Raw genomic sequence first — 22,503 nt, 5'->3', positions numbered from 1 at the left:
ATGGTGGCGATGATGATAGGGACGATGGTGGTGGTGATGGTGACGATGGTGGTGGTTGTCATGGTGATGATGACATGACAGGTGTTGATGGTGATGGTGACGATGGGGGTGGTGATGACAGGTGTTGGTGATGGTGGTGATGATATTGATGATGGTGATGGTGATGATTGGGGTGTTGGTGGTGGTGGTGGTGATGATAGTATGGTGATGACAGGTATTGGTGATGGTGATAATGGGGGTGGTGATGACAGGTGTTGATGGTGATGATGGTGTTGGTGGTGATGGTGTTGATGGTGATGGTGATGATGGTGGTGGTGGTGATGATAGTGGTGGTGGTGAGGATGGTATGGTGATGACACGTGTTGATGGTGATGGTGATGATGGGGGTGGTGGTGGTGAGGGCACTAGTGGTGATGGTGGCAGTGGTAATAATGGTGGCAGTTATAGGGAAGGGGCTGAAAGAACAGAACAGACCTGGAACCACATTCCAGATCCCGGCTCTGCCTTTGCTTACTGGATGACCACGGGCAAGCCACTTACCACTCTGGGCCTTCACCTCCCTAACTGTAAAATGTGGGTTGTAAAGTTCCCACCTCTTGGGGTCAGATAGGTACTAGATGAACCATTACGCATAAGGGCTTAACCCTGGGCATGGCTGGTAATTGAAACTCAGCCAGTTGCTGCCACTGTCCTGTTCATCTCACTGCAGGAGGCTCAGAGAGGAAGCTGGCTGCTCGCGGTCAGGAGGTGGGCCTGGCTCACCTAGGCCAACACCCGCCAGGCAGTGTCGCCCGAAGTCCAGCCTGGGAACAGGCAGGACCTGCTAAGCCTCGAGTGTGCCAGAGGCCTGGGCACCCTGGGCAGAGTGGATTGGAAGTGCAGCAGAGTGAGAGGGTGGGTTCAGGCCCCAGGGGTACACCCTCCCTGTGGGCTCAGGCCACCCAGAAATGCAGGCAGAGACCTGTAGGGCATAGAGGGGGCACCCCCACATCCAGGTACCCGGCCCTCCTACCCTGCCAGGAGGGATCATGGCCCGTGTTCTCGGAGGCAGACCCCATTCCCTGTACAGGCTGAGGCACAGTGCCCTCGGCACCCCATCTCCCAGAGGAGGAAGCCAGGGTGACTTTCCCACAGTCCCAGAGCCTGAGCCTGCCCAAGCCAGGAATGAACGAGGCGTGTCTGCGTCCGAGCTGACCCTGCACAGGTGTGGCGGCCGGCCCCCTTGGACGGGCCCTGACCCTGTGTGGGTACCCCTCCCTGCAGAGGCCCCGAGGAGGACGGGGAGGAGGAGGCTGCCCCGGGGCCCAGGCAGGCACACGACAGCCTCTACCGTGTGCACATGCCGAGCCTGTACAGCTGTGGCAGCAGCTACGGCAGCGAGACGAGCATCCCCGCCGCAGCCCACACCGTCAGCAACGCCCCAGTCACTGAGTACATGTGAGCTGTGCCCGCAGTGGGGGAGGGGGGAGCTGGGTGGGGACGGGTGGAACCGGGCCCGGGGAGGGGGGCAGGTCGTGTGGAGTTCTGTGCGCCCCGCTTCGGGGAAGCTGAAAGGCAGGGTCCGAAGGGGCCTCCCCGGGGGCTGCCTGGGCTTTGGGTGGGGTTGCCCGGGCCACAGTGAGGCTCCTCTGTCAGGTGCAGGGTCTGTGTGGAGAATGTGGGGGTGCCGTGGACGGCCCGAAGCCAGCCACATGGTGGGCGGGCATTCAGGTGGGGTGGGCTGAGCTGGGCCGAGGCAACCTGGGCCGAGCCCTCCTTCCTATGCCACCATCACAGGCGCCCCAGGCCCTTGCTAGGGGCTGCATACAGGGTGGTGATGAGAACGGGGAGGGCCAGGCAGGGGTGGGTGGGCAGGGGGTCTGCCCGGCTCCAGAGGGGCCTCTGCTCGGCTGGCAGCCACTCACAGCACCCACCCCTCAACCACAGGAGCCAGAATGCCAACTTCCAGAACCCGCGCTGTGAGAACACACCCCTCATCGGACGCGAGTCCCCACCGCCCTCAGTAAGTATCAGGCTGGGGTGGGGGGCAGGCCTGGGTGGGGTGCTGCGTGGCTGCCTTGATGATCGTGTTGCTCTCATGGGCAGTGCAGGCTCCATGGGGGCGGTGGTGAGCCTCCATGGCCAGGACCTGCACGGACGGTGCCAGGCGGGCCCACGAGCTGGCCGTGAGGCACCCCTGAGCCCCAGCTGCCTGGTGAGTCAGCTCGACTCCGAGGGGCCCTGGCATCTCCTTTCTCAGGCGGCCGCTTCCTTTCATTTCCTCCATTGACTCCCTGAGCTGGGCCTCTGGCACTTGCAGCCAGTGTCCCCTCTGGTCTCGAGGGCGAGACAGAAAAGAAGAGACAGGGAGGTTTGGTGCCCAAGAGAAGGAGCTTGCAGACTGGCAGGGGCCCTGGTGGCCCTGCTGGACAAGGTGGGCTGCCAAGGACAGGCCCAGAGGGGCCGAAGGCCACCCGTCTTCAGAAATAGTGTGTGTGCGGTGGCCCCATCCTGCCCTCCAGACCCTGGGCTGCCCTAGACCTTGGACCAGGGCTGTGCAGGTTCGCAGCCCTCCTTATCGGCACAGTGCTCTGGCACCCCATGGCCTGCTGAGGGCTGGGCCCCCACCCTGGCGTTGAGGCTGCCCCCTCTCTCTCTCTCTCTCTCTCCTGCACCCCTCCCTCCTGCCCCGGGCCTTCCTAGCGCTATCTGGCTGCCTTGGATTCTGGCAGCCACACAGGCTGGCAGTTTAAGCCCATGGATAGTGCCTGAACGCTGTGGCGGCTGTGCCCTCAGAGTGACAGGTACTGACCCGCCCCGGGTGCCCTGCCCCGCACGGCCTGTCCACTGCACCTCTCTGCCTTGTGCTCTCGGCTCACTGCTACCCCCTCGCCAGTGCCGGTCTTGGAACCATGTGACGTGCCCCAGGGCCATCACAGCTCAGCACCTGCCTGCCTGTGAGCTCGTCAGCCCCCAGCCCAACCTCGTGCCGGATTCCGGCAGGTGACCCTCACATCAGGGGCAGTGAGCCCCCTCCCTACCCCTGGCCCAGTTGCAGGCAGCCCCGCCCTTCTTACCACCTCCCAGCAAGGAGACCATCTGCCCCGGCCCCTGGGTGTGGCCAGCAGGCCCGGCCCAGGAGGTGCCACCGTGCATGTTCAGCAGTGCACACAGGTGCATGCAGGCAAGCGTGCACGCTGTCCCCAGCTGCCCCACACATGTGTGCGTGCCTGCTTGGGCTCCTTCAGGGGTCTGGGGTGTCATCCCACCCCTGCCCCGTGCCCGTGGAATGACCCGCTCCCAGGCGCCCACTGCTTGGCCTCCTGACACTGTCCAGGCCAGCCTCCTGGCACCTTCCACCTTCTTCACCTCCTGGAGTTCGGGAGGGCTCTGGGGACTGGGGAGTGTTGTCCCTCCCCATCTGGGGACTTGGGTGACATCAGCGCGTGCCTGTGGGGTCAGCCTGCCCAGGCTCCCTGATGCCAGCAACCCTCGGCACTTGGCCTGGCCTTTGTCCACGTCCCATTGGGCCTGGGGCCCTTGCACACTGCTCAGCCGCAACACACGCCTCCTCTGTGGGTGTATTCATCATGAGCGTACCCGTGCACAAATGTGCTTCAGGTCGGATGAGGGGCGGCCAAGACATGCCGTCTGTGCCCTCCCTCCAGCCACCTCTGTCCCTGCACCTGTGAGCCGGGAGGAGCTCGCAGCCAGGGAGCCTGTGTGACACTGCATGACCCTGTGTGCCCTCCTTTCCTGGGGCAAAGGGTCAGAGTGGCCTGGGCCCTAGCCCTTTCTCGAACACAGCCTGACTCTACCTTTGCATGATGCTCTCTCACTGGGGCAGGAGCCCCCCACCCCACCCCTGTCCCCTCAGCCCAGCCCTGGAAGGCAACCTCACTGAGTGTGCTCCTGTCCCCAGGAGAGGACCCTGGGCCACGGGGGCTGGCCTCTGCTCATGGAGCCCACCGGCCACTCCTGAGCCCCTCCACCGGGGGAGGCTCTGGCAGCTGGGCCACTGCCATCCTGTCCTGCCCTCCGGTTGCTCCTGGCTCACCTCGCTGAAGCCTTCCCTCGGCTGCGTCCAGTGCCCCGTTGACCCCCTCTCCTCCTTGTCTCCCTCCAGTACACCTCCAGCATGAGAGCCAAATACCTCGCCACCAGCCAGCCTCGCCCCGACTCCAGCGGCAGCGGCCACTAGACAGCCCCGGCTGGCCACCCGCCCGCGTGCCAATTGCCCCACTCCTCCCTGTGCCAGCACTGCCGCTTTAACCCGCGACCACTCGCCGGACCCTCCGCACACACGCCAGGCCCGCTGTAGGCCCCTCTGTGGCCCCTCGCCCTTCCCCTCCCCTTCCCGCAGGGGCATGGAGGTGAGGAGCTCCGGGCCCGCATCCTCACCTCGGGCCACACGCCTGGACCCCTGCAAGCGATGCCACCAGCGCTGGGCCCGCGCCCCCATGCCTGCCCACCTGAGGATTTGGGTTCACCCTGCCCTGGGCCCATCTCAGTGCCGTGTCCCCACCCCTCGCTCTGCAGCTCGCTGACCCTGGGGACGCCTGCATTCTCAGCTCGCACCCAGCCTGCCCCTTTCCTCCCACAGCTCTGTGCTCCCGTGCCCCCCAGGCTTCTGTCCACAGGCTGTGTAGCACCCCCGCTGTGCGCACCACCCGGAGGGACCTTGGTGCGTGCCTGCCCGCCAGGCTCCTGTGCAGAGAGCTCCCGGGGCGCCTCTGTGCCATCTGTAGCTCTTCCCTTTTCTCTCCACTGACCACAGGCCCCTCCTGCCAGTTGCCAGAAGCCTCCCAGGGAGGCTCCGCTTCCTCTGCCCAGCACTGCTCTCTCCTGCAGCGCCCAGCCCCCCGCGGTGGCAGGAGGACAGCAGGGGCCGCGCTGAGCCCGGGCTGTGCACTCAGTGCTGGCCACCTTCTTGGTGCCAAACCCCCTCCCCCACCCCGAGACTTGGCAGCTCGTCTGGTTCATTTTTGCACTAACCACGTTTGTCACCCTGGGGCAGGCAGGTCTGCGGGCTGGGCAGGCCCCCCTGCTCGGTTCTCTCCCCCTCCTCGGTTCCCTCTCTGTTCAGGACAGGCGCAGTGTCCCGTGCCGGGCCATGGGGCTGGACCTGAGCTGGCTGTGAACGTGCCCTGGGCCCCTGCTGCCCCTCCTGGGACTAACCACTAACCTCACCCAGCCTCCGCGGGCACTCCTGGCCTACGCAGAGCCTGCACGTGTAACCCTGAGTCCAGGCCAGAGATGAGGCCTAAGCCGGCCGGCTGGGAATCAGGCTGGAGTAGCCGTTTCTTGTTGGGGTGCTGCTGGGGAAGGGCTGTAGACTGACAGGCAGCCCAGGAGCCTGGGGAGCCGTCCTGGGCAGGTGCTGCCCCAGGATGACTGTGTCCTAGGGAACGAATGTCCCTTGGGCTGTAGGACCGAGGTCCCTGCGGCCTCAGTCTCCCTACCTGTGAAGTGGGAACAAGGCTTCCCTAAGGTGCTTTGGCTTTAGTGTACAATGTTTGCTGTGTTTCCTGCCATGAAGGGCAGGCCACCCACAAATCAGGTTGGGGTGTCCCCTGCCAGTCCCAGCCTTGGTCTAGCCAGCCTGAAACGGAGAGGCTCCGGCCTGTGTGTCAGAGTACCATCGGCGGCCATGTGTGAGGGCCCAGGCCAGGGTCCTGCAGTGGGAGGTGAGCAGCTGGCCAAGCAGCTTACAGACATGTGGGCTCTTCCTTCCAGAGTTGGGGCAGTGCCTGTCCCGGGGCCAGGCTGCCTGCCCTTCCTCCACAATCCTCTCCCTGTGCTGGTGTCTGGGACCAAAAGGGTGGGTGGGCTGGAGGCCAGGCCACATCTGCCCCACTCCTGGGGCAAGCCCCTGCCCCGGGAAGGGAAGGGAATGAGCAGGCAAACACTGGGGTGCCCTAGGAGGTCCTGGGGCCCTGAACCCTGCGTCTGAGCCCATGGGCACGGCCAAACCTCACTGCAGGGCACTGTGTGCCCTGGGCCCCCATGGCAGAGCTGCCCAGGTTCTCTGGGCTCCACCAGTGGCGAGAGGGCTCCAGGCCCAGGGTGGGAGGAGGCCCCGCAGCCCTGCCTGGTGCCGCTGCGCAGAAGCACAAACAGCTGCCCACAGCCCTGGGAGGCCACCCACAGCTCTGGGAGGCCGCCCGCAATGTGAATGTACATAGCATGAGGGGCGGGCACTGCCCGGACAGGCTGTGGACCGCGGCTGTCCCGCAAGTTCCCTCTGTGCATCGTGTGCGTGTGCGCCTGCCCCATCTGCGACGTCAGCAGGTCCCTTCTGCTCGCCGAGGCTGGTTCAGGAAAAGGAGAATGGTCGCAAGGGGCTCGGACCCAGGCCTCAGTCTGTGGAGGGGAGCAGGTCTTGCCATTGATTTCCTTTTTGTTCGAAGTTTTCAGGGTCCCCTTCCTCACCGCCCTCCATCCTGGTGACTTCTCCACATCCCTTCCCACCCCTGCACCGCTGGGCCTCGCTTCCTGCAGGCCCTTGGCAAAGTGGGTGGCAAGTGGGAGGGAGGAGCCTCCCGGGGCCTTGAAGCGCCCCCTCCCCCCTCTGCAGGGTCCAGCTGGCTCCCAGGGCCCCGACAGGCTGGGCAAGTGGGAGGCAGGGTCCAGCCGGGACACCTGGCTGATGGGGCTCCCCGTGCCAGCATCCACTGCCCCTGGGTCCCCTGCTGTGTCACCCACCCCATCTCACTATGCAATTCCAGCCCAAGTACCATTCCCTCCCTACCTGGGATCCCTGCCCAGCCCAGGAGGGGTGGGTAGCCTCCCTGGGCCTCAGCTGGGGGCAGGCAGGGACATTTTATTTGACCGTGATGGTTGCGTGCTGTGCCACTTTGTTATATATAACCTATCATTCGATATGATTTTGTTAAGACTCCCACCCTCCCGGCCCCTGCACCCTCTCCCCAGTGAGATTTAATGCCCTGGGCGGTAAGGGGGAACTGAGGCCTGAACCATTCGGCACCTTCCTCCAGGGCCTTCCTCCGACCTCCGTAGGGCCACGGCTTGTGTGCTGTCGCTGTGTTTTTATTTTTATTTTTGTTTTTTAACTGGGTTTGGGGTTTGATTTTTATTTCTTTGGGGGCTTTATTTTTCTTGGCAAATAACTAAAAATCTCATCAATGTAATTTCTGTGGTTTCTATTCAGCTTGGGTTTCATGTTTTAAAATAAACAAATTTTAAAAAACAAGCCTCTCTTCCTGAGTTGATTTGGCTCCTGTCCTGCCCAAGTCTGTGCCCAGTGTGGTCGTGTGCTGGGGAGCCAAGAGACCCCCGGAGGTGGGGGAGGCACTGTCGTGGCCTTGAGCCCACCCAGGAGTCCCGGAGGTGGGGCCTCGTGAGACGGGCCACAGCGATAGTCTTGACATGTTAAAGGCCTCACTTTGCAGTCTGGACGTGCGCTGGAGCGGCCAGGGGGTACAGGACGCCTGTGAGGAGGTTCCTCCAGCTACCCGGAGAGGTGACGGGCCTGGCCCAGGGCAGGGGCTTTGGAGGGGGCCAGGTAGGAGGGATGAACCCACGGAGCTGGGGTTCAGGACACTTCCCCTGGGGCATCTCCAGCCACTGGCCTCCCCAGAGTCCTTCCTCCCAGGTGGGATGGTGGCGGGAAGAGGGGGAAAGGAGCCCTGCTGTATGCATGGCGGCCAGCAGGGGCGCGCCTGCCCCTAACTCCTGGCCACTGACCCAACCCCAAGACAGGTGGAAGGTGGTTCCCCTCGCCCAGCAACATCCCAGCCAATGAGAAGCCATACTACTCAGCCAATGAGAGGCCGCCATTCCGCTCTCCTCCAATGGGCTCTTGTCCCGAACAGCCTCATCCACGCCCCCTCTTCCCTCTGTATAAGCCCTGTGCGCACTTTGGGCTCAGTTTGTGGTTCACCTGTCTGTTGCGGGGTGTTGTTCCTCTGCCGTTCCCAAATAAGCTTGTTTTTGCTGGCAAAAGAACTGGCTGCTTTAAGGTTACCAATCATTCTTGTTCTCATCTGAGAAATGGACTTTGGAAGGTGCCACATAGTCCAGCAGGGAACTTTGGACGGTTGCTGGTGAGTTCATTTTCCTCCCCTATAGGTAATACCACCCACCCACCTGACAGGAGGCCTCAGTGCCCTGGGTAATGGGGGGACGCGACTTCGGATCAGGAAAGCATCTGTGTCCCATGCTTGGGGCACACGTGGGCAAGGGACCTGCAAAGGCCCAGTGGAAGGCACCAGGCTCTGGTGGCATTGCTGTGAGCACCTGGGGTGGGGGTAGGGGTGCGGTGGGGCTGGTCCAGCTGCCTCCGGGGGAAGGGGGCCCAGAACTGGTCAGCTCTGAAGAGGGGACGCTGAGCACCCACCGCAGTGGAGACCACTGAGCACACGGTGCCTTGTGCTAAGGAGGGAGAACTAGGGACATGGGGCCAAGGAACCCACAAGCCAAGAGCCCCTCAAGGCAAGAGCCCCTTGAGGCAAAGCGCCCAGGCTCTTCCTGCCCTTCTTGGACCTCAGTTTCCCTGTCTGCATGTCAGGGAGGGTACAGCGACACCCTAGTTCTAGAAGCTGCTGCCTTCCTTGGCTCATGGCCCCTCCATCTTCAAAGCCAGCAGCATAGCATGCTCCGGGTCTCGGTCTGACCCTGAGCCTCGTTGCCTCCCTCTTATAGAGAAGGGCCTTTGTGATTGCACTGGACCCACCTGGGTTATCCAGGATAACAATCTCCCTGTTCTTAATTTACTCACATCTACAAAGTCCCCTTTGCCATGAAGGTAGCATATTCATAGGTGAAGGAGATTAAGATGCGGATATCTTTGGGGGCTACCGTTCTGCCCACCAGGGGAAGCTAGTCTTGAGAATATGTGGGGAAAGAGTTCTGGCCAGAGAGAACAGCCAGTGCAAAGGTCCTGAGGCAGATACATGCCTGGTGTGTTCACACAGGGAGGCGAGGGTGACTGCAGTGGAGGAGCAGAGAAGAGCGGTCCGATGTGAAGCAAAGCTGGGAAGATTACAGAGGGCCTATGCGTCTCATAAGGACTCAGAGATGGACTCTGAGGGGAGGGAAGCCGTGGAGGATCTGAACAGACTGACACCAATTAACATTTACGATGGACCTGGGTGCTGAGTCTAGACGGGAGCTAGGAGAGCAGCTAGGAGGCGGGGCCAGAGCCTGGGGCAGGCCAGGGGGTGGCGGCCAGCCCAGGAGGGGTGAGACAGGTCTGGGTTCTGGAAGGAGCCCCAGCAGCACTTCCTGGCACACTCTGTGGGGATGGGGCTTGGGTTGATCTGTGGTGGGGGTGGGGATGTGTTGTCATACATTGAGATGGGGAGCTGGGGAAGGAGCAGGCTTGGGATTGGGGGTGCCCTGCGGAGGTGTGGGAAGGTGGAGGAAGAATGAGTCTGGGGGTCAGGAGAGGGCACCGGGCAGTGACGGTCAATCAGAGTCTTTGGCTTGGGTACTGTGTTTGAAGCCAGGAGTCTGGATGACACCCCCCAGGGAGTGGGTGCAGAAGCGGAGACGGCAGGACCCCTGTTTGGGGTCTGGGACTGGGGAGGAACCACCAGCCATGCAGGAGGAGCGGTTGTCTGGGAGCCACACAGTGTCAAGGAGAGGTGAGGGACCACATCATGTGCTGCCGATAACCAGGGTCCGTGAGCACTGGAAGGTGACAGAGTCCAATGGACTCAGGAAGCTGGTCACCACTGGAGTCTTGGACAAGAACCTGACAGATGGCTCAGGAGAGCGTGGGAGAGGACTTGGGGACAGTAAGCAGTGACTCCTCCTGGAGTTTAGCCGTGAAGCAGAAAACAGTGCCACAGCCAGAGGGGCCATGGCCCAGAGGAGTGTGCGCGTCTGTGTCGTTCATGTTTTAAGATCAGGATGTTTTAGGATAACAGTGCATTGGAAAGACTGGCACAGGGCTTGGCTGCAGGGGGCAGGGGGAGAGGGGCCCCCATAGGTGCAGTGGTGTTCCTGAGTCCCCAAGAAGAGTGGGGCCTAGGTCACAGTGGGACCCTGCTGGCCCCAGGGTCAGAGTGGTGGTTTGGGCAGCGCTGGGGGCGGGGTGGGGGAAGGAGGGAGGCTGAAAAGAAGTGGTTGGGGGCTGGGGAGAGGGGAGAGGCAGGAGAGCCAGACAGCAGGCAGGGGCCTAGTAGGGACAGGGGATTCCCCATCTGGAACTCAGGGCGAGTTTGAGTTTTCCTCTAGGTGTTCTGGGGTGGGGGACGGGGAGTGCAGGCTTCAGGAGGGTGGACACTAGAGGCCTGAGAGAGGGTGTGAAAACAAGACGCCAAGGGACGTGAAGGTGAGTTCAAGGGCGTGACTGGGACCTGGGGCTCCAGCCAGGAGAGGACAAGCCTGTTAGGTGTGAGGGAGCTGGGGGCCCAGCAGGGTTGGAGGGAGCGAGCTGCACAGGCAGGAGGTGGAGGCAGAGTGGGATCGGGGCAGGCACGGTCTGGGGAGCGACCATGCAGTGGGGACCAACAAGGCAGGGGTGACGGAGGGTGGGGGAAGGATCATGACACTGAAGTAACAAGTAGTGGACGCAGGGGCCAGGGTGGGAGAGCGAGCCTGTGAGCCAGGAGCCCACATTTCCAGGAATGAGGGGACGCCCACAGCGGGCGGGGACTGAAGGAGAAGGGTCTGTAAGTGGTGGGGTGCGCATCTCCAGGATTGAGGCAGATGCCCAGCAGGGGGCGCTGGGCCCTCGGAGGACGAGAGGCGCGGGGCAGGAGCCTGGGACCTTTTGCATCCCCAGCAAGTTCCCGGGAACTGGGGTCTGGTCTAGGGCGCCCTGGGACTCCGCTGAGTGGAGGGTCCAGGGTCCCACCAGAATGAGTCACTAGGACACACAGCGGCCAGCCCCCGTGAGCCCCCAGGGACAGGAGGGCATCAGGAGTGGCCTGGGCTTACACAATTACAGGAACCAAATATCAGTAACAACATTCAGGTTCGTTATGTGAGCTTCTAAGGGCACAAACAGGGCCCTTAGACAAACCGGGATGCTGGTGGGTCCCGGGAAGGTTAATTTGGGCAGGGACAGAACTGCCAGTGCTCACCACCCACCAGCACCCAGGGACTAGGTGGGCTGCACATGGATGGGGGAGGGGCTGAAGCCTGGGCAGGGATGCTAGGGAGCATGTGGGGGGAGCAGCCACAGCTCTGAGCTCCCTACTCAGTTCTCTAACGTAACCTGGATCATGTCCCCCAGGTCCCTGCGTCCCTTCTAGTGATGTATCAAGTGTCTGTGTGTGTCCTGCCCTGGGCAGAAAGGGCTTGGGAAGGGGGTCACCTGCAGCACATTCTGCTGGGGTGGGCTGGTGGGCCTGGGGCGACAGCAAGCTGACTGGTTGGTCTGGGGCTGGCTCCGGTGGCCCCCCACCACGACCCCAGGCCCAGGGCGAAGCCAGGGCAGGGAAGGGGGTCTCTGGGCAAGCCCCAGCTGCCTGCAGGGGGTTGGGAAGGGCTGTGGAGACCTGCTGCTGCCCCCCCTCCCTCCCAGCCTTCCAGGCATCCTGAGGAGTCCTGCCTTCGCACCTCCGCCCCTGCTGTTCTGAGACCCAGACTGCTCTCCCCACCCCACTTCTGCAAGGCCTTCTGACTCCAGCACCGGAAGGCAGCGGTGGCTCTGATGCACCTCTTGGGGAAGTCCACTGGCCATGATGGCCCCAGGTGAAGGGAAGTTTATTTAAACGGGGGGGGGGCCCCACCCGCACCCCTCCCACCTCCCAGACCTGGCTCAGGGCCTGCCGCCTGGCAGCACGGAAGCCCGTGGGGGTGGGGAGCACCGGTGTGGCAGTTTAACTTCTGATTCTGAAAGCCCACAGATGACGGGCACTTCGGGAGGGGCGGGGCAGGGCAGGGGGTGGGGGAGGGGAAGTGCAGCCAGCCACTAGCCACCACACTGCTCGGGTCATGCTGCTTGGGTCATCTCCCTATCTGTGATCTGTGACTTATCTCCTGGGGGGAGGGCCTGGTCCTCATACCCCAGAGGGCAGCCCATGGAAGAAATCAGGCTGCTGGTTCCCGTAAGGCCCCCTCCGGGCCCCGCTTCCCCTTCTGGGGAGTAAGAAGTTCCTCCTCCCTCAGCTTCTCCTTGAGAAGAGGGAAGGCCTGGGCCGTGTCCTCTGTGCCGCCTCCGAGACCCAGAGCCCTGGCCTCAGACTAACGCCAAGGCTATGGGAGGGCCTGGACCAGCCCTGCTGCAGACTCCACCTGCCCCCACCAGGGGCTGCACAGACACACCTGTGCCCCAGGGCCCCACCAGCTCTGGGTAGGCTGATGCCAGCTGCCAGAGCAGGGCCAGAGCCCTGGGTCTATACTCAGGACACAGCAGGAGGCTTCTCTGACTCACCCATGCAGGAAGGAGGCCCGCGGTCTATGCCCGCAGGTGGCAGCAGCCCCACTGAGACTGCCTCCCCCAACCTGAGCATCTGTTTCCTCCGCTTCCTTGTCCGTGGCATGGCTTCTGCAGCATCAGGGCGGATGTGGCACCGAAGGGTTGCCCCCCAAGACAGGGACCGGGCTGTGGTGGTGAGGGTTCCTCCTTCCCTCCCTGTGTCCCCGTCACTGCCCACAGCCCTGGGGCAGCTGCTCCTTGGCCTTTGGAAGCCACACTCTGCTAACTCAGGGCTACACAAGGCCAAGGTAGAATCAGGCCCCAGCCAGTGGCCCCCAGGCCAGAGCAGTCACCAGCAAGGGTTGTGAGAAATGGGGACCTCCTTGGCCACTCCCTCCATTTGGGGGTGCTGAGTATGGGAGCATGTATCCAGGGGGGATGGGACCGGCATCCATCTCCAGCAGGTCAGGGGTGGGGAAAGGAAGCACTTTGCAAATGGTTTTTATTCTGATGTGTTGAGAAGGCTAAGCTTGGAGCAGAGTGGGGAGCTGGGAGCTCTGGGAGCCTGGAGCTAAGTAACAGAGACAGCGGGGGCTGAGAAAGAGGGCATGAGTGTGGTCCGTCTGCTGGGGACCAGGGAGGGAATTCCCAGCTGAGGCTGGACCAGCCCCTGCCCACTCCAGCCACCCTTCACTGGATGTGAGGAAGAAAGGGCATCAGGGAGTTGCTTTTTGTAGAAAACAAGGGCAGCTTAAATCCTGACCTAGCCTCCTAGGCCCTGTCTGTGTGGGGTGGGGGCCCAGCTCCCAGATTAGTGCAGGTATTGAGTCCCTTCACAGAGGAGGTCAAGTGTGAGGTCCCCAGCACGAGGGGTGGCCAGGATCCAAGGCCCACCATGCCTCTGAGTTGGAGCTGTCTACCACCTTGCTGGCCCAGTTCAGTTGCCTGACCTTGGCTGTCACCTGCTCTGAGCCTCCATTTGCCCATCTGCCAAATGGGACAAGGATGTGGCCTCTGGGTTGGTGATGGGGATGAAGCTGGGTAAGGAGGTTCCCAGGCTGGGCCGGGACCACACAGCTGCAGAGCCTGCAGGCTGCTCCTCTGGATGAAGGCTCTGGCCACCCCACCACCACCGAGGTCCACAGGGCCCAGGGCTGACCATCCCTCTACTTGCACCTGCAAGTAGTTATTCTGATTCCCCTCTTTCCCCCTCCCCCACATGAGCTCAAACAAGCCCCCAGTCCCCTGGGACCACCTCAGACAGACCTGCACCTCACGCCCAACTTCCAGCAAGACCAGGACCCCCTGGGGTTGCCCCAAAGAGCACCTTTATTCACAGCAAAGAACGTCACCATAGCAACCACACTTCAATTCCCTGAGAACTTTCCCATTATCTGTCGCTTTCCTAGCTAGGTCTTTGCAGAAGGAAAAACAGAAGACAAACCCCGCTCCCCCCGCCGCCACCCCCACCCCTACCCCCGGGCCAGGGGCACCAAGCTGGGCCTGCGGGAGATAGGTATGCCGCACGCACGAGGCGGGGAGGTGGGTCCAGAGCCCAGGACACATAAATACACGGAGTGCTAGACATTTCCATCAGGTTTAACAAAGATATCGCTTGTTTGGCTTCTGCTTTTTCTGATCCACAGAAAAGATAAAATAACACCTGCCGCCCCCCCAAACAACAAAAGCACCCAAATTTTACCCACCCCATTAGAAAAACAAGCACAGTAAAAAAATACTGTCACAATATTTACAGACACACCCACTATGGGCGACTTTCTCTCTGCTTCAAAGAGGAGATAATATGCTCAGCTCTGTCCCCCTACCATGGGGAGACAAAGAGAAGACCTCAGAGAGGGCTGGAGAGCCTCCCGCTCCAGGGTGGTCGGGAGGGTAGCCCCTGTTCCCCGAGCCACACGGCCACGAGGGTCTTAACGGGGTGCCTAGACGCAGGTGCCAGCCGCTGCTCCTCTGCGTCCCGGGGCCAGAGCTGACCAGGAAAAGGGGGCTCAGGACACCCCGACAAAACCCAGCTTCCTTGTGTGAAGCAGCACTCAGTTGTCCTGGGGGCTCTGAGGCCAGGGCCCAGCTCGGAGCCTGCACTTGACAGGAAGGAAAAGGCACCTGCATGTCCATGCACGCAGCCCCCATTCCCTTGTTGCCCAAAGACCCCGAAGTGATCATGAAACTACCCTCAGAGCGACCTCCGCTGCGCACACGTCCTTCCGGTGTGGGGCTCTGACCCGAGGCACATGGGAACGCAGACAAGTGGCACTGATGCCCACTCCCTGGCAGAACAGAACCGCTCAGCAGCCTGCTCCACGGACATAGGCACAGCCCTGGGAAGCCTCGAATGCCAAGGCCAGGGTGGCACAACATGAGTCCTCAGGCCCTTTGGATACCAGGGGCACCCGAGGACAGGGTCTCAGCCATGGCTGCTAGAAGACGGTGGTGTGAGGACACCAGGGTGTGTCGGGGTACAGGTGGCAGTGGATGGAGCGGAACCTGTGGGGACAGAGGAGGGGGCCGGTCTGTGTGGGGAGGGCGTGCCCAGCACCCATCTTTGGACCCACAGCCCCAGGAGAGGCCCCGAGGCCCAAGCGAGGCTTGGGGGGCCCTCTTTGTAGTCCTGTCTCATGCGGCTTATCCACCAGCTCCACACACTACCTGAGTCCCAGCCGCCTCTCCCTGGGCCTCAGTTTCCTCACCTGGATGGGTCAGCCTCCACCGAGAAGGGCCCCTTCACGTGGATGGCGTTGCGCTTATTTTCAAACATGCCATAGCTGAGGGTCACCTGTGGGGAGAGGGGCAGCGTGAAGCCGGGAGTGGCCCTGGCACCCTCCCCTCCATGACTTTGTCCACGGCTGGCCATGTGGCTGTGAGCCACGGAGCAGCCTTGCCTTCCGGCCTCCCTTGGACCAAGAAGGGAGGTCTGTGAGTCACGCTGGCTCCACACAAGCTGTGAATGAGGTCCAGAATGGAGGCAGGGCCAGCAGCATCCTCTGCTGCTGTATCAGAAGCCCCACGTAGCACAGAGGAGGGGTGTGGCCCAGGGTCTGGGTGCCAATGGCAAGGCCCTTCCTACCTTCCTGAGTTACCACAGTGACTCCACCCAGCGCCCCCTCTTCCCTCAGCACTCCCTTCCCCTTCCCCGCTTGCCCCTTCCTGCTTGCCCCTTCCCTCTCGCCCAGCAAGGGGTGGGGGGAGGGGGCGAGGAGGCACACCTGCTCGTGGAGCTCCGAGGCCGGCACCTGCTGCAGGTTCTCCAGGTGGGAATGGAAGAGCCCACTGCGGATGAGTGGCACCCCCAGGAGGGCCTCCACGATGTAGCCGATGGTGCAGTCGTCCGGCAGGCGGATGCGCTCAGCCGTGTTCATGAAGTGGCCCCTGCTGCAGAAAGGGAGGACAGGAGGACAGGGATGAGCAGAGGCAGGCTCCTGCCAAGATGAAGCAGCCAGGCCCCAAAGGGAGGTGGATGCTCCCCTGTGGGGCAGGGTACAGACCCCATCTGCCTTTCTCACGGGCTCACTGGCCAGGGCCCCAACCCAGAACCCTCCTCTGCACCAGCGTGATAATTCTGAGTCCGGGAGGTGACTGGGTACAGAAGGCAGTCCTCACACCAGCCCCTGGGCCTCATAGGCAGGAGGGGACCAGTGGTGGGGAACATGACTGAGCCTGCCTGTGCACGTGAGGTTGGGTCACCCGCTGCTGAGATCAACCAAAGGGAGCCAGGGTCCACAGTGGGGGGACTTTAGAACCGAGGGCAGCCTCACCTGTGTCCCCAGGGCACTCACCTGGCCCATGGGCTCATCTTCAGGGCCAGGCCACGGCTGATGCAGAAGCCAGCCCCCCCGGTGGCAAACCAGAAGTGGACAGGGCGCTGCAGGAGGGAACGCAGGGGACAGTGAGACCCTCGGCCCAGGCGGCAGGGACACCTCTGGCCTCCTCCCCGCTCAACTCAGGCGTGTGGGGGGGGGGGGTCACTCACCATCTGGTTCTCGCTGACCCTCTCAGTGGCCTGGATGGGCCTGTCCAGGCTGGGCTTGCCGATGTAAACATCCTGGGTGTGCGGGTAGCTGGCCAGCAGCCGCAGCAAAGCCCTAACATTGACGTAGTTGTCATCATCCACATGACAGAACCACCTGGGGAGAAGCAGGGCCAGTAAGAGAGGAAGAGAGACCTTCACAGGGTGAGGACCTCCTGACGAGAACCTGAAGGGAATGAATGGGGCCAGCACTCACTTCCTCCCAGATCCCATGAAGTGGTCGAACTCCACGGCCATCTTGCAGGACAGGGCCTGGCGGCTGTGGGCCGCGGAGCAGTTGGTGTTGACCACATTGCCTGTGAACAAGGGAGGGGCTGTAAAGGGTCCGAGCTGGCTCAGAGACGACTACAGGTCCGGGGGCAGCAGAGCCCGCAGAGTTGGGGACTGTCTCAGGGCACCCCAGTGCAAGCTGTACCCTGCAGCAGGACCTCCTCCCTCTGCCCCACTGGCTCACACAGGGATCCCCGCCTGGTGATCACGCTCCCCCCCCCCCCAGCCCAACCCCCTCCAGAACAACCCTGTTCCACCCCTGCCCATTCAGGCGGCTTTTTCCCAGCACCGGCCACCTGTTGCCGCCACATCAGCTCAAAGGGCCCAGGGAGCTGAAAGGGGCCTCATTTGCATGAGAATTGGGTGCCCCCCCCCAGTGGTGGGGCGGAGCATTGAGCAAACCCGTTGAGTAAACTGCCCTCCCAGGCCTGTGGCCTCTGCGACCTCTCTGGAGGGGAGGGAAGCGTTCCTCCCAGGAGTGGAGCTCCCCCCCACGCCTCCCCAAGTCCCCAGCTCACCGGTGCGCCTGGCTAGAACTTCATCCTCCCCGTCGGTGAAAATGAATGTCTGGAAGGAGAAATGCAGTCTTGAGTAAACAGCTGTGTCCCCCGCTCCCTGGGGCCACTGTGGGGGTAGGGGGTCCAGGACTGGGCACCCTGGGGCTTCGGCAGCTAGAGCTCAGGCATACCCACTCTTTGCCCATCTGTGGGCCTCAGTTTCCCCAGGTGCACAGAGTAGATCTCAAGTGCCCACCCTAAGTAGAAGGAGGGCTGGGACTAGTGCAGATCACCCCCCCGTCGACAGCTGGGCCCAAGGTCGCTCAGCGGCTGTGCCTGCACGAGCCAGGTGGGTCACCCCGCCCACCCGCCAGGTAACCAGCTCCCCGCACACCTGGCGGGGCACACACCCTTATTGACACAGCGCCTACCCTGTGGGAGGGGGCAGAGGGCCGTGGTGGGGGGGACAAGCAGAGGAGGTCGGCTTGGGAAGCCAAGTCTCAATCAGTCAGGGACAAAGGCCTCTGCTGGATGGCCGCCAAGCCCTGGCGGACAAAGGGCCCGGAGGGAGGATGAATCACCAGGCATTGTCCGCCAGCTTTGTCCTGGGCCGCGCGGCGAGGGGCGCTGGGCTGGCCTTAACTCGGCAGCATTAAGCGGGAGTGGCCACGCTGCCCATTACCATACAGCTGGCCTGTTTAACTGGGCCGGGCTGGGCAAGAGGTCCAACAAGCAGGGGTGCGGCCACAGCACTGTGGTCCTCTGGGCTCCCCCCCGCACCAGACAGTGTGACTAGCGGGGCAGGTCACCTCTGAACCAAAGAAGCCACCGCTGTTCTCCGGAGCCTCCTATGGTCAGCAGGGTTGAGGCAGGAAACCGCCTGTGCCCCAGCCCACCGACCAGCACCCCCCGCACCATGGGGCCTGGCACCCCGCCCCCCGCGGCTCCGGCAAGGAAATCCAGGCTGGCAGACGGGCCTTGCCCAAGGCCACATCAAGGCTCCACCTGTGCCAGCACAGGGCCACCCCTGCCAGGATTGCTCTGAGGAAGGGGGCGGGCAGTGGGGCGGGGCCAGGAGCTGCCGGCACCCGCCTGGGCCCGTCAGCACACGGGGAGGAATGTTCCTGCCTCCGCCTGGCCCGCCCAGCGCGTGCCGCCCCGCGCACCCGGGCATGGCTGAGCGCAAAGCCTGGGGCCTGCGGGGGAGGGGTGCTCTGAGCACAGGCAGTGGGAGAACCCCACCTCCATGCCCACCAGACCTCAGTTTCCTTTTATGAGTCCAAGGGAGGCTCTAGCACGTGGAGGTCAGAGCACAGGACACACCCAGGAACAGGGGCGGGGGGAGACCCATCTGGGGCCTCACCCTCTTTTGGATGGCCCCAGCTCCTTGCCCAGCCTGACTTCAGACCTGAGTGTACTCAGGTGAGGCCAGGGACTGCTGAGCACTGGCTCAGAGCTGGGGAGGGAGCAGGCCCCGGGTCCATCCCGTCCTCTCCACGTGCACACCCCCTCCTTGCAGGGCCCTGCAGGCACCCCAAGGCGGCCCGCACGCACAGACTCGCACCCAGCCCCCCACCCACTCCCCAGCATCTCAGCCCAGGAATGCTGTGGGAGGCCCAGGCCGGCCAGTGCAGACGCGCCACTGCCGTCGCTGGATTAAAAGGAAAATGCTTTCTTAATGAGATCAAGCGAGGCCTGTTCTCCCGCGCTTTGGTGGTGCCCTAAAAACCCAGCCCAAGGCTACGGAGATTAAAGTCACCTTTGTTCAGCTGTGGGGAAAGCAAGGCGGGCGGCCTGAAAAGGAGTTCAGGGAAGGGGGGGCTGTGGTAGGGTGGTGAAGGTGCCAGGCCTCCAGTCTCCCTGCATCAGAGCACCCAGCAGAGGAGGGGACGGACAGGCTGCCTGGTGGCTCTGAGCCTCATTTTCTCTCTCTGTTAAATGGGCATAACGGGAGCTCATGTGTACCCAGAGCAAAGTGCCAAGACACATTCCTTTCTTTGGTCTCCCTAACCGCCCTGAGAGGTGGACACTGTTACTACCTGAGTGTACAGTGGGGAAACTGAGGACCAGGGAGGGCCAGCCTCTGGCCTGTGGTCGTACCCTGGGGCAGAGTTGGTGCTCATCTAGCCCAAAGTACCTCCCAGGGACTGAGACGACCCCCTCCAAGGCCTCCTCCCTGCTTCCTTATAATGGGGCTGCAGGAGGAGGAGCGGGGCAGCAGGGGCGGCAGGGCGCGGGCGGGGGGACACCCACAGGAAGCGGCATTGTTCCTGGAGCTGCGATTCAAAGAAACACAGGATGCCAAGCTCTCCCCCAGCAATTGTGGCTGCTGTGGTGGCAGCCGCTGCAGCCTGGCCCGCTCCTCAGAGGGGTGGGGGAGGAACGTAGGGGCCAAAGGTCCAGCCCCTCATCCTGGACTTCAGGGACTGTCACAGTGTGGCCCCTGCTGACTGCCACCCCGCCCTCAGCCCCTGCTATCACTCCAATTGCAGGAAGTGTTTTACACATACCCCATACTTGTGCTCTCAGTATAGCTCAAATGGCACCTCCTCCAGGAAGTCTCCCAACCCTCCATGTGAGTCAGATGCCCACTCTCAGCTTGCACGGCCTTTCTGGGTTTCCACCGCCAAAGCCCTGACTTCTTTGGGTCCACATCAAACTGGTCTGAGTCACCATGCACAGGCCTGGCAGAGGAGGACCCTCAGCTGTGACAGTTTTGAGGACCCCCTCCCCCACACAGGGAAGTGAGGAGCCCTTGCTTGCTGTGACACAGGAACTGATGCCCAGGCTGGGGTGGGGGGCAGATTCAGCCTGTCCTGCTTGGGGTCAGCCATCGAGGAGGAAACCTGAGTGGCCCTTCAACAGGGATGTCAGGGCCCACCCAGGGCAGTGATAGCCCGAGGATCTGTTGGGCTCATTCCCTCTGCCTCCAGGTTTGGCCGGCCCTATTACAACATCATGCTGGAAGGACAACACTTGCCCCATTTCAGAGATAAGGAGACTGAGGATCAAAAAGACCCTAGGTCTTGCCCAGGATCACCCACCCTGGCTGGGACTGGTACCTGAGACCCCCTGACCATGTCCCCTCTGCCGGATAAAGTCCCCAAAGTCCAAGCTGAGCAGAGCTCAGAGCTGGGAGCAGCCCAGGGGAAGCTGAATGCCTACCAAAGGTCACACAGCAGGAAGGCAGAGTTGGGGGGGGCAGGGTGCCTGGCACAGGGATGGTGCCCCATGAGGGCTGTCAGTCAGGGATGGGGGGGCCCCACAGGCCCCCTCATCGCCAGGCAACCTGAGTGGCCAGCGCGCCAGCGGCGGTTCCCATGGAGTGCATAGCTGCACACAAGAGGCCGGGTGCCTTTCTCCGTTGGAGAAAGGGGCTTTGTTACCTTGCCCAAGCGGCCGGCGTGAGAGCCGCTGGGGCGCTGGGAATCCTAACGGCCCCGGCGGCCAAACAAAACCCACGGCCCCCGCCGCCCCCTCCCACCGGCCCGCTGAGCCCCTGGGAACGGGGATGCTGCTCTCCCAGAAGGCTGCCACGGGACTCCCAGGGCTCCCTCACTACGCTGGGACCAGAGAGGACCCCATCATGACCTCACCAGAACCCTGCCCCCAAACAGGCTAAGCCACCCCAGAAGATCCCAAGCCTTGAGCTTTAAACGGGGAGGAAGAGGTGTGGGGTCTTCTCTCAGCCCTCATCACAGGCAAGGGTCCCTCAACTTTACCCGAAATGCCCACTTTGTCCCTTGAACCTCCCAGCCCAGGGGCATTCCCCCACTGCCCCTCCTGTCGTCCAGCAGGGCCCACAGTGCCCTGTCCCGCCCCAACCCAACCGTCCCGCTGCAGCCTCGAGGGAGATTTTCAAAGTGGGGTGTGTCTTTATGTGTGGAGGGAGCCAACGTTCAATGAGGGTGCAGTTAAGCACAAGGTTCCAGGCTCCAAAGATTCCTATGCTGTGGGGAAAGGGTCTCCGCACAGGCCCCCAAAACGCAGGGCTGGCTCTCTTTCGAGATACGGTCTCCAGGAATCACCTATGCCCACCTGAACTCCAGATTATCTTTAGCAAGGTCTTGTCTTCCATCCACAGCAAAGACTCTCCCAGCCCTCTGACTCCTCCATCACTAATGAGAGTCTTCCTTTCCAGGGAAAGGTGAGCCCAGGGTGGATGCCCCACTAAAAATCTGCCTTGGGGTGGTCTGGAGACAACAGCACCTTATAATGCACTCCAATGTTTGGCGGAGGAGGGAAGAAGCATTACAGGGCACCAAGCCCTAGCACTGGAAGCTGATGCAGGGTCAACATACACCATCCACCACACTCTGGAGGTTGGATGGAGTCGGGTCCCCATCTGACACTTCACAACTCTATGGGGAGAGGGACCCCATCAAGCAGACTGGTCTGGAAAAGGATGGATTGCTGTCACTGCACCAGATACTCCAGGTGGCTGGCCAGAAGCGAAGCCTGGCGCCCATCGGATACTGCCCAAGCGGCTGCCCAAGACGGCACCCTTACCCCGCCCAGGTGTGGGGGCTCACCATCTGCTTGTGGCGTGAGATCCAGGTCTCCAGCAGCAGGTCGAGGCGCGCGCGGTGAAACTTTCTGGTGGTCTTGACCGCGATGAAGACGTCGTGGGGCGCCAGTGGCTCCGCTTGGAGCTGCGGGTGGCCGTCGGCGGGGCGGAGGGCGCCCCCGGGCGGCGGGCCCGCGGCTCTGCGTGCACGGGTCAGGAGGCTGAAGTACTCGGACAAACTGTGCACCTCGCGGGCGAGCGCGACGGGCGCCGCCGCCGCCTCCAGCCCGGGAGCCGGGGCCCTCCCCACGGGGCCCGCCAGACTGCGCAGTGCTCGCCGGCCGCGCTCCGCGGGCACCGGGGGCGGGGGCGGGTCCGCGGTGAGCACCAGCAGGCAGGCGAGCAGCGCGCCCGCCAGTGCCAGCAGCAGGCGACGGCCGCAGCGCTTGAGCATCGTGGGGTGGCGGCCCCCGGTGCGCCCTGCCCGGTGCGCCCCGCCCTTCCCCACAGACCAGCGCCGGGAATCCCAGGTCCCGCGGCGCGTTCGGCTGTCCACTACCCGCGCCGCACGTTCTTAAACCTCCCCGCCGGACCCCGCCTTCATGGGGGCGTGGCCTTCATCGACGCCCCACCCCTGCCGCGCGCTCACTGGCTCGCGGGCCCAGGGGCGGGCCCCCGCGCGGGTCGCCCCCCGAGACGCTCAGCGCCCACGTGGGGCCGCGGCGGGGGTCTGGGAAAGGCCCGGCAGGCGCCTCCGCCCCCACCCCTTGTGAGCACGTGCACGCCCCGCCCCGTCCGGGTCCTCCTCCGTGGGCAGCCGAGGGGCGTGGGGTTTGGGGCCGGGCCTGCCCCGGTGGCCCCGAAGGGAAAA

At 62.8% G+C, this 22,503-nt stretch overlaps 2 protein-coding genes across 4 annotated transcripts in view; one reads left to right on the top strand and one right to left on the bottom strand.

Annotated features, from left to right (window-relative positions):
* Positions 1-7,192, top strand: part of TTYH3 (tweety family member 3) — a 29,425-nt gene extending 22,233 nt beyond the window's left edge. Inside the window, exons 12-15 of one of the 2 annotated variants that reach the window (XM_039226014.1) lie at positions 1,264-1,437; positions 1,927-2,002; positions 2,683-2,783; positions 4,106-4,172. In XM_039226014.1, the coding sequence (XP_039081945.1) occupies positions 1,264-1,437; positions 1,927-2,002; positions 2,683-2,751 (319 nt within the window). In that variant the 3' untranslated portion in view covers positions 2,752-2,783; positions 4,106-4,172. Of the gene's footprint in view, positions 1-1,263; positions 1,438-1,926; positions 2,003-2,682; positions 2,784-4,105 lie in introns of both variants that reach the window. The other variant, XM_039226013.1, reaches the window with a different exon arrangement.
* Positions 1-22,168, bottom strand: part of LFNG (LFNG O-fucosylpeptide 3-beta-N-acetylglucosaminyltransferase) — a 30,771-nt gene extending 8,603 nt beyond the window's left edge. The window contains exons 1-8 of one of the 2 annotated variants that reach the window (XM_039226015.1): positions 21,658-22,168; positions 17,147-17,195; positions 16,555-16,654; positions 16,302-16,455; positions 16,108-16,193; positions 15,538-15,703; positions 15,022-15,107; positions 13,598-14,818 (exon numbers count right to left, since the gene is read on the bottom strand). In XM_039226015.1, the coding sequence (XP_039081946.1) occupies positions 14,752-14,818; positions 15,022-15,107; positions 15,538-15,703; positions 16,108-16,193; positions 16,302-16,455; positions 16,555-16,654; positions 17,147-17,195; positions 21,658-22,086 (1,137 nt within the window). In that variant the 5' untranslated portion in view covers positions 22,087-22,168 and the 3' untranslated portion in view covers positions 13,598-14,751. Of the gene's footprint in view, positions 1-13,597; positions 14,819-15,021; positions 15,108-15,537; positions 15,704-16,107; positions 16,194-16,301; positions 16,456-16,554; positions 16,655-17,146; positions 17,196-21,657 lie in introns of those variants that run through there. The other variant, XM_039226016.1, reaches the window with a different exon arrangement.
* Between the last annotated feature and the right edge of the window lie 335 nt (positions 22,169-22,503).

The sequence above is a fragment of the Hyaena hyaena genome, unplaced genomic scaffold (genome assembly GCF_003009895.1).
Source record: "Hyaena hyaena isolate Hyena2069 unplaced genomic scaffold, ASM300989v1 scaffold_20, whole genome shotgun sequence".
NCBI lineage: Eukaryota > Metazoa > Chordata > Mammalia > Carnivora > Hyaenidae > Hyaena > Hyaena hyaena.
The sequence above is the reverse complement of the archived record's forward strand: the minus strand, read 5'-3'. Positions and strand labels throughout refer to the sequence as shown.